Raw genomic sequence first — 11,248 nt, 5'->3', positions numbered from 1 at the left:
TGCAAGTTATTTGGGAGTGCGAAAAGTGACCTAGACATTTTTTGTGAGATGCACCATGATAGTGGATTTGCTTTGTTCCGGGTTTACAATCCTGTTGAAGGCTCACCTGCTCGGGCGTTCTCATTGAGACGAGAGTAAGCAGAGATATCAAGGCGGGGAATGCATCTCTCGATGGTCAACCAAGTGTATGTTTCAGGGCACAGGAGGTCTGAAGGCCGGTACTGACCCTACGAATGCAAAAACAAGAAGTAGTAGTACTTGGTCAGTGCATTGCTATGTCAAATTCTGTAGATTTTCTGCAAAACCAGGAGAAAAAAAGAGGGGAAAAGCAGATGGCCTCTTGGGCCTTGAGTTGCATGTCTTTTAGGGGGCTGCTGATAGTCATACAGAGCCAAACAAATACACACGCACCATTGTGACCGCAGTGTAAACAAGCAAACGCCTCAGCGCAGTTCTCTGCATCGCTTCAAACGCGGCTGAGCCATTTCTGGCCAAGGCAAAAGTTCAGTGTCACGCTGTACGCAAAAGCCCACTCAGATTATGTGGGTTTAGTTCAACGAGAAGCAGCCTTGTTAAAGTCCCACCATTACTGGCAGGATCCGTCTGTCATTATCCTGCAGTGGAAACTATGTGTCCTGGTTTTACAAGACAGACAACATGGGAGCGAGGGACCCTGTGGAACATATAAATAAAAGGCATTTTGTGGGGCGGTGATATGTTGGGTGAGCAGTGAGTAGGCCTGTCACGATAACAACTTTTTGTTGTGTGATATATTTAAAGACCATTTTATGCCACTGAATATATAATCATAATATAACAGCATAATAATGCAAGAAGGCCTACACATTTCCAAATGACAACAAACTTTTAATTTGTAAGAATATTTAGATCATGGAAATTAAGGGCCCTATTTTAATTATCTAAGCGCATGGTCTAAAGCACACGGCGCAGGTGCACTCAGGGTGTGTCCGAATCCACTTTTGCTAGTTTAATGACGGGAAAACAGTCGGTGCGCCCAGGCGCATGATCTAAACGGGTTGTCCCTATTCTCTGCGCATGGCACGGTGCAAGTGCACTCAGGGCGTGTCCGAATCCACTTTTGCTTAACGACGGGAAAACGGTCGGCGCGCCTGGGCTCATGGTCTAAACGGTTTTTTTTGGGCGTAACGTGCAATAAACCAATCAGAGTCTCATCTCCCATCCCCTTTAAAAGCCAGTTGCGCTCGCGTCATGGCGGGTTCGCTATTTACATGGCGGAATGTAATTTTTCATGTTTAAAAATTTTTGTGTGCTGCTGCGGGTCCTTGTGTGTAATAAGCAAAGTGTACGCACATTGTGCACCCGCCTATAGGCGCATAGTATGCGCCAGACTTTAGACCAGGTTTGATTTGGTCTATGGCGCAGTCTATTTTCAGTTCCTCTAAATAGCAACGCGCCAACAATGCGCCTGAACACACCTCTTTTTTAGACCAGCACGCCCATGGGTGCACAAATGGGTGCAAATGCATTTGCTATTTAAACAATGTAGCGCAGGACTTGAAAATGATAACTGCATCTGGCTGAAACTAGCAAAAAACACTTGCGTCGTGCCTGGCGCCGCATTGCGCCGGGTGTATGATAGGGCCCAGTGATTGGAAGCGCTTCTTCCCACCTTTTATAGCAATCAGTCTGCTCTTACAATCTAATTAGTATGATAGTGATTTACAAAAGTCACAGATCCCTAAACAAGACCATATCTGCAGATGAAACTTGTTCTTTTTTTGTAGAAGCATTTTTTAAATTTGAACGAGCACATCATGACTACACCACGTTATGTACGAGAAGCTGCAAAAGACACAGGTGCAAGTGAAAAGTACAAAACATGGTGACATTAATTTCTAAGGAAATATAATGGGCGATATATTGCGTCACCAAAAATTATTGAGGTCATGTACATATACTGCGCGATAAGTCGATATATTGATTATTGCGACAGGCCTAGCAGTGAGGGGAAAGGTTTTCACACCCGTGTTCATCAGCGGACTATACAGAGAACCCTAAAGAGTGAGTTGACTTATTCAGAGCGGGCTGATGACAAGCAAGCAAGGGTCACTGGATTTGAAGCAATGCAAGAGAATTAGTTTGAATTTTAGAGTCTGCAGACCGATGTGTGCAAAATTAAAGAAAAGAGAATAAAGCAAGCTCCAATAATGCACAATACAAACATGCATACTTTAAAACAGCATGGAATTTTAACACACACAAAAAAGTAATTCTACACGAGTACAAAATGAAAAACAGGATTTTTTTAGCTGTTTGGAAATAAAAGAGAGAGTTGTGCAGGTATGTGGAGGTTAGTCAATCATAAAGCTCTTTTATAGAAAATTCTTAAAGGTACAGTAGCAAAAACAGTGTAAGTGTTGTAAGGGTCAAAGAGTGGGTGGATAATGGTAATGCAATGCTAAATCACAACTGTTCTGGTGCGAGAAACCTTGACTAACGTTACAATGGACTTCAGGGGAAAGGAATAAAATGCTACAAAAGTGCATAATATGACCCCTTTAAAGTGAAGGATGTGCTACAGATATTGGGATATGCTCAAGTTGAACGTCACACTCCACAGCCCTTAAATGTGCAGCTTGCTATCATGCTCTGGAAAGGAATCTTGGCTGCTGGTACATGCAAGAGCCTGTAAAGAGATTTTGCAAAGATGCAACTTCCATTATTGGGGAAACCAGGAAGTAACCAGAACAAACAGATGATACATTCAACAAGCCAAACTAAAAACAAGAGAAACAGTCCAAAAAGTGTTGTTGTTTTTTTGTTCTTGATCATTAGCCAATTAAATAAAAGAAAGAAAGAAAGAATTTTTTTTTTTAATTGAAAAATAAAATGAAACAAAACTAAATAAAATAAAAACTAAATAAATGAAATAATAATGAAAAAACATCTTATTAATAAAATGGTATACATATATAAATATATCAAATGTAAATATAAAATAAAATGGAAAATAAAAAATATTAAAACAATTATTTATTTATATATTAATAAACCAGATTGCAGGATAAAATAATATTATATATTAGATATTTTATTATATAACACATAAATATATAATAATAAAATAAAAATCTCCATAGCAGACTTAATTGCAGATTTTATTACTGGTCAAATTATTATAGTTAATAATAAAACAGTCGTTGGTTATAGAGCTATTGGTCATTGCTGGTGAACTGTTCTAAAATCTAAAATATGATGAATTCAGATTAAGGAATTACTCATTTATTTAACCTGTAATAAATTCTGCAAATAGAAACAGTTGTAAATGAACTACTAACGCCCAACTGCAAGGGAACACAGATGCAGAGGGTGGGAGAATAAGGGGCTGATGTCAGTAACTGCCCTCTGGACACGCAATGAGGGACTCGCTGCCTGTTCCAACAGGTCTGAGCCACTGTGAAACAAACCTTTTCTGGGAATACCATTGAGGGAAATGATTCTCGGACACTTTTGACAAACGTACTACTAGAATAGTAGGAGCAGATAAACATCACTTATTTTCTACCGGATAGCCAAAGTTTGTTAGCATACGGATGCTGGTATGACTGAATGATTCCAGTTCCTTGATTTACTTTAGGAAACAACAAAAACATTTCCCTAATCTCTGTTCTAAATGTGTTTTAATGCAATTCTAAATGCAACTCAGCATGAACATATCTTGGTTCATTTTGACCCCATTTGTGAATCTTTTTGACTAATTCATTAATAGAATCACCTCATAAGAATCACCGTAGACTTAGTTAGGCTACACTGCTCAAGACATATGCTTGTTTTTGAGTTCAGCTAGTAAAGACAATAGAGACACGTAACACGCAATAGAAAAACGTGTCTTGGCTTTGTTTCTCGATACCTCATCATAATTCAGACTGCAAGCTCACATTTGCCGTAGAAACGTGGTGCAGGAAACACTGTAGTTAGCACATACTTACAGAAGCCTGTGATCTCGGGGGAGTCAGAGCGGTTCACGCAGAAGACACTTGGATAAAGGTTGTCAAAGAGTTAAGACGAGAGAGAGAGAGATGGAGTCTGGCTTCCCTGACGGCTCTGTTGGCCACACGTCTCGAGACTGAGCTCACCGCCGCAAAGGCCTTCTCTCCTCATAGCCTGTCCCCAAATCGCTCTCTAAGATTCAGTGTTTGCACGCAAATGCTTGATCTAAAGATCACCATTTCAAACAACACACCAAAGTTTAACCATCTCCTTGCTTTTAAAATTATGCATAGGATTTTTCAGAAATGAAATGATTGTGTGTCCGATTTCAAGTTCTAGTTCCTTAATGGTTCTGCAGGTTTGCATTTCATGTGTCTAGCAACTTTCTTTGAGATCTCCATTAAAGGAGAAGCTCATAAATGAAAAGATTTAGTCACGAGATTCTGTCACTCTTTTCCTTACTATTACAATGAATGAGAACCGGAGCAATAAAACTTCAGTAATGCAAAAATAGTTCACATGACTCATCAACATGCCAATGGGAACTAGGGTGGATGTCAGTGCACAGCACGTTTATGATGCTTTTATGGTGCTTATTTCTTAAAGGGATAGTTCTCCCAAAAATACACGAAACGATCGTTCTGTGCAAGAAACTTAATAGTATTTATATCGTTTTTTACCTCTGATTTTCACCGCAATGTCCGAACTGTCCAGAGCGCGTTCAACAGCCGGCGCCTGATGCGTCTTCTTCTTCTTCTTGCTTTACGGCAGATCGCAGACTTATAAGTGCATTACCGCCACCTATCTCTCAAATGGACCAGTGACACTCCTAACTGAGATTGTAGATAGTCTCAATGGTCCATTTGAGAGATAGGTGGCGGTAATGCACTTATAAGTCTGCGATCTGCCGTAAAGCAAGAAGGAGACGACGCCTCACGTGCCGGCTGTTAAACGCGCTCTGGACAGTTCGGACATTGCGGTGAAAATCAGAGATAAAAAAACGATATAAATACTATTAAGTTTCTTGCACAGACCGATTGTTGTGTGTCTTTACACATCAATGTATCGTTACGAGCCGCAGGGTTTAATTTGGTTTTGTTTGTGTATGTTTTATGACTCTCAAAGCCGTGATTCCCATCCACTTACATTATAAGACTGAAAGACTGCAACAATTTGAGTTAAAAATCTTCGTTTGTGTTCTACTGAAGAAACAAAGTCACCTACATCTTGGATGCCCTGGGGGTAAGCAGATAAACATCACATTTTCATTTTTGGGTGAACTATCCCTTTAAGTTTAATTATACGGAATATAGGCCTACTATTCAAAAGTTTGGGGTTGATATGATTTTTTGAAAGTTTTTGAAAAAAATGTTGTCTCTTCTGCTCACCAAGATTGCATTTATCTGATTATAAATGCAGTAAAAACAGCAATATTGTGAAATATTATTACAATTTAAAAATAAGTGTTTTCTATTTCAATGTATTTTAAAAAGTAATTTATTCTTGTGATTCAAAGCTGAATTTTCAGCATCATTTCTCCAGTCTTACATGTCACATCATCTTCAGAAATCATTCCAATGTTGATTTGCTGCTCAAGAAACATTTCATATAAAAAAAAGTTTAGCTTTTTTCAGGATTCTTTGATGAATAGAAAGCAGTGTTCATTTGAAACAGAAATCTTTTGTAACATTATACTGTAAATGTCTTTACTGTCACTTTTAATTATTGTAATGACTTCTTGCTGAATAAATCTGACTTTTTGCAAACCCTCAAACTTTTGAAAGAGAACAAAAAAGAAGAAAAAAAAAATCACACAGTTTTGGACTGACATGAGGGTGAGAAAATAAATGCCAAAATTTCATTTTGGGGGGAACTATTCCTTCAAACACATATTTTGGATTCAGTTTTGTGTCATGAGCACCACATCTGCACTCCTGCATGTACTGTATACATTTACACAGATGGGAAGAGAGCTATGACGGCTGAAAGAACAAATTGAAACCAGTTTAATCTGTGTGTTTCTGTCTGCATTTCTCACTCCCCCACCAAGTCCTCAAGTCCTCCTGCCAACCTGCTTTCTCACGACAATGAAGGTAATGTTGACAGACGGCCCGCACTCGCTAAGGCTCATTGACATCACCATAGCGAGGAATACAGAGGATAAAGAAAAGAAAATAAGAACTGTGTTTGAGAAGCACCTTTCGTCATATCGCATGAATAGCTGTTTAAAGAAAATACACAATAATAAATCAGAGATAAAATCAGAAAGCTCCAAAAACACACACATGGATGTGGCAATGACAGACGCAACGTCACGGACGACTGGTTTAGATAAAAACCAATCAAGCTGAAGAAGAAACATGGATATGCAGGTATGTTTTGGTTTAATTTAGTAATGCACAATTGATATCAATGACTCCAATTTCATACATCTCTGCATTGGTCCAATCAGGTTTAAATTAGAAACAGATAACAGAGTTTTTTTCCACATTAAAAGTCGTTTATCCATTTTTACTGTATATTATAATGTTTTGATGGGACTACTTGTAATCACTGTCTTAAAACTGTGAAGGTCTAATTGCTCAAGAGATGCTATTATATATTCTAATTTAATTTAGGGACCAATTCTCACTATTAACTAGCTGCTTATTAGCATGCATATTTCTAAAATATTGGCTGTTTATTAGCACTTATAAAGCACATAATCCCTTATTCTCCATGACCATATTTTAGATCCCTTAATCCAACCCATACCTAAACTTAACAACTACCTTGTTAACAGCAAATTAGGAGTTCATTAAGACAAAAGTTGTAGTTAATAGTGAGAATTGGTTCCCAAAGTTAAATGTGACCCCAAATTTTGATTTGAATTTGAATTAAGGAAGCAAAAAGGATGCAGAATGTTCCATTCCAGAATGCAGCATTCATAGTAAAGCTCCAAACAAACAAAAATAGTTTCTTTAAAATAAATTGAAATTGAAAAAAATAAATAAATAATTCAAACCAATCCAAAAACAAAAAGTATGGAGTTTAAATATGGCCACCAAACATTGAAATAATTATCGACTATTTGTGTAGTCCATATTTTTTATCCTCAGGTTAATCTACTGTACAGGTTGAATGCTCAAAAGATATTAAATGAACTGAAAACATTAATTGTATAATGTCTTGTGTTTTATATGAGAGGAAAGTAAAGTCCTGAACAAATGCTTCATTTTCACTTGCTCTAAAACCTCCACCCCTCGCGGGGTCCATACCTGAGATTTATTAGAAAAGCAATTAATCAGGGGCATAAATCTTCGACTTCACTGCTGGCTAGGAATCTCTGTGAAAGACAACACCTCGACTCTCGCTGCAGGGAGTGAAGATATCTACACAAGCTGATCTGGGAGAGCAATCTTTACCTTAATGTCAACTATGACCTGCAGAAAACAATGCAAGAATGGTTAAGTTAGTCTACACTAGCTGCTTTTCTACATCTGTAATCTAACAACTTTCTATACCAAAAAAATGTAATGTTATTATCATCTCAAAGTTGGAATTCTAGTCAAACCAAAAAAAATAAGAATTTATTATTGAGGTCATGGGCTTGCTTGCAAATTTTATAACTGAGGAACAATTAGCCATTCTTTTCTAAATCTGTGGAATTTTGTCACTGTCACTTACAAGATGCAGCTGAACTCTCAGATCCGAATCATAACCACAAACTGGGTCCTAAAGGCCATCGTGGGCCATGAAGGGAACCTAAACCCTCCTACTGCGAGCCGAGGGGGTCTAAATAGGGCGGGATGTCGGCTTTTCACCATTCACTATGATTTCATGCACATCTGGGGCCTATTTCCTCTGCAGAGGTCCATTTCATTTTTTAGAAGTACTGAAAAGACTCAATGAGAGAAACTAGATATTTAGACTTTCTGAAGAAACCGTGAGTGGTATTAGACCATGCAAAAGTCAAAGTCACACATGCTATGGTGTCTGAACAAACCTCTAACCCTGAGTATGAGCAATAGTAACAGTGGTACACATAGTAAAACACATAATTGTGTGTGCACTGCAGTCATGAATTCCAACTGCAACCTGTCTAAACATTTACCATGCTGTCCACATTCCCTCCTGCTCCATACAGTCCCGAACAATGCCTGGCCTATCCCTTCTGACATGACGGCAAACACACACAGGAACAAGGACAGGTCTGTGCATTGACAGACACAAGCGCACACTTGCTTTCACCCACTGCTATCTTATCTTGGCTTTGAGACACACACAAAGAGCAAACACAGTTGCCATGTTGTGCCTATTGTTTAAATTGGAGGTTACACACACAGTTGATGAGTACAGATGAAATAGAGGCACAGAGTGCTAAAGAGGTGGAATTCTGATCAGGTGTCGAAACACTGTCACTGAAGCAAGTATGCAAACACAGACCTGTGGTTTTGCATTACAGCCAAAGGGGGCGATAGAGTTGCTTTCAAATGTCTGTGCAATTAAACCATGCCTTATTACTGAGGTATATGTTATAAACATGTCAATGGTTTAGTGCCCCTTGCATTGAGAAAGCAATGCACACTTGCATGTTTTCGACACTTCAGAACATAATGTGAGAAAATGTAGCGAGCTAGAAGCATAAAGAATGTTTCAGTCATAACGTGCCAATATTTACGACTAGAGAGTATAGTGCTGTGAAAATGAGTCCTAAAACCCAGAAACAAGTTTGCCTTTTTCGTTGGTTCCAATGTCTTGAAGTCAATGGGTTTTCTGAATGTGTTTTTGGTTAAATGTCTGAAACAAGGTCTGTGGTAAACACAAGCTCAAGATATATTTTCACATTTTATTCTACGACTTAAAATACATCAGTAACACCTTACTTGCGATTTTTTAATTTTTATGTGTCTTGAAAAAGGTGAACAAGTGGCAAAATGGGACTACAGAGGTTGTCGCGGACATTAAACGTCACAACAAACAGGAAAACTCCTCAACTCACTACACTCTTAAAAATAAAGGTTTCCTATTGGCATCTATGATTCTATGAAGAACCTTTAACATCAATGGAACATTGGCATTGGACCAAACGGTTTAGTATGGAAGGAGAGGGTAGGGATCTTTATTTACACACGTCTGTCAGAGAGCACCTCTCCTCTGCTCATTTACAAAGCCCTGTAATTGAAAAAGGAAAATGTAGAGGAAAAAGGTTCTTCAGATTATTAAAATGTTTTTAACTCTAACCAAAAATTATTTAATAATCTGAACGTCACAACAAACAGGAAAACTCCTCAACTCACTACACTCTTAAAAATAAAGGTTTCCTATTGGCATCTATGATTCTATGAAGAACCTTTAACATCAATGGAACATTGGCATTGGACCAAACGGTTTAGTATGGAAGGAGAGGGTAGGGATCTTTATTTACACACGTCTGTCAGAGAGCACCTCTCCTCTGCTCATTTACAAAGCCCTGTAAATGAAAAAGGAAAATGTAGAGGAAAAAGGTTCTTCAGATTATTAAAATGTTCTTAACTCTAACCAAAAATTATTTTCAAAACTTATTTTGGTGCCTATTTTTAAAGTGTAGACCTTTTCAAAGCCTCATGCCCTTGTAAAATATTCTAACTCAAACTTTGCAACTTGTAGATTTTAAATAAACATCAAAGAGACATTGACGTCATGTGAATTTGGCTTCACAATTTGTGAAGATTATCGTGATCAACAAAGTTTGTAGAAATCATAAACTTTAGTTGGTCACAGAACTTATTTTCTGCATTAATCCAAAAGCCAATGGAAAAATCCTATTGGCTTTTTGTGGAGGGAACCACAGTGATGCTAACTTTCAGGCTGGACAGCAAAAATGACATCCCTGCAGCACTCTATTGATTTAGGTCGTAAGATCTACCTAGCACTAAAAAAAGGGGGAGGCTGACCTGGACTAAGAGCCAATGCTGCCCTTCAGGTCAGTTAAACAGCCAGTTCATGTCTACACAAAGAAAACCCTTTTATTTTTTCTCAAACTGACCCTCTCTGCCTCATCTCCACTTTCTCTGGCGTTCACAAACGCCACACAGATGGCAAGACCGCCCTGTCAGAGCTGACATCAGGGCAGACGTCGCTGAATGACACGTGTAAACACATTCTCGCACAAACAGCGGTCGGACAGGGCTTTGTAAATGAGCAGAGGAGAGGTGCTCTCTGACAGACGTGTGTAAATAAAGATCCCTACCCTCTCCTTCCATACTAAACTATGGCATGCATACAGAGTACCACACAGCGGTCCTCAGGAGAACATCAAACCGCATTCAAAATTCAGATATTTACACAAACCTGCAGTTTAAACACACAAAGTTGGTCGTTTCGCCTCACTCGACACATTACCACGGGACAGAATTCAAATAAACAGTGTCCCGACTGCTAACTAATGCCTCCTCAGACATGCACACACAAATACACGCTCACTTGTAGTGCCTGGCTGGGCTGTGCATCAGGGGTTCGTGGATGACAGCTTAATGATGGGAAAATATTTTTACAGGATCATGTTTCAGCAGGGCAGCGTTTTACAGGCACAGCCTCCCGAGCCTCGTTTTATCTCTCTATCTCTCCTGGTGTTTAGGTCTTACGGCTTTAACACTCACCTTCCTTGAGTGCTTTTCACTCCAGACATCTCTGATCCGGCTTACTAGACGAACGGCCAAAAATAAAGCTTGTATGGAAATTAGCACCACATTTGTGCCTACAAACACAAACGCAAGAAAGTTTATGATCTGACAGGAATTTGGCGGTCAAAAATGCTGTATATTATTTGTATGAAAAAAGGTTGTAAACCTAACAAACTATTATAAAATAAAACATTTTTTTTAATTATTTGAATGCATTTAATTGATCAAAAACTGTATATGAAATAATTGTGAATTATTATTAGAATTTAAAATAACTGTTTTCTAGTATATTTTAAAATGTAATTTATTCATGTGATGCAAAGCTGCATTTTCAGTATCATTACTTCAGTCTTCAGAGTCGCATGATCCTTCGGAAATCATTCTAATATGTTGTTTTTCTGCTCGAGAAACATTTCTTATTATTGAAAACAGTCATGCTGCTTCAGATTTTTCTGAATGCAAAGTTCAAAAGAACAGCATTTATAAAAATAGAAATCTTTTGTAACATCATAAATGTCATGTTTGATCAGTTTAATGGATCCTGAAAAAAGTTTCTAATTTAACAACCTAGCAAACACATCAAAAAGCGATAATAAAATTTAATTTTATACAAAACATGTACTCCCATGTTT

General features: G+C 38.1%; 1 protein-coding gene across 7 annotated transcripts in view; it reads right to left on the bottom strand.

Moving 5' to 3' along the window:
• The window catches only part of LOC107679187 (arginyl-tRNA--protein transferase 1-like), a 98,951-nt gene that overhangs the window by 17,516 nt on the left and 70,187 nt on the right, over positions 1 to 11,248 (bottom strand). For all 7 annotated transcript variants that reach the window (XM_016474697.1, XM_016474700.1, XM_016474699.1 and 4 more), the window contains one exon: positions 107 to 227. In XM_016474697.1, coding sequence (XP_016330183.1) covers positions 107 to 227 — 121 coding nt within the window. The remainder of the gene's footprint in view (positions 1 to 106; positions 228 to 11,248) is intronic.

This window comes from Sinocyclocheilus anshuiensis, unplaced genomic scaffold, assembly GCF_001515605.1.
Source record: "Sinocyclocheilus anshuiensis isolate Anshui unplaced genomic scaffold, SAMN03320099.WGS_v1.1 scaffold300, whole genome shotgun sequence".
Classification (NCBI taxonomy): Eukaryota; Metazoa; Chordata; class Actinopteri; order Cypriniformes; family Cyprinidae; genus Sinocyclocheilus; species Sinocyclocheilus anshuiensis.
This window is presented reverse-complemented; position numbering and strand designations above follow the sequence as displayed.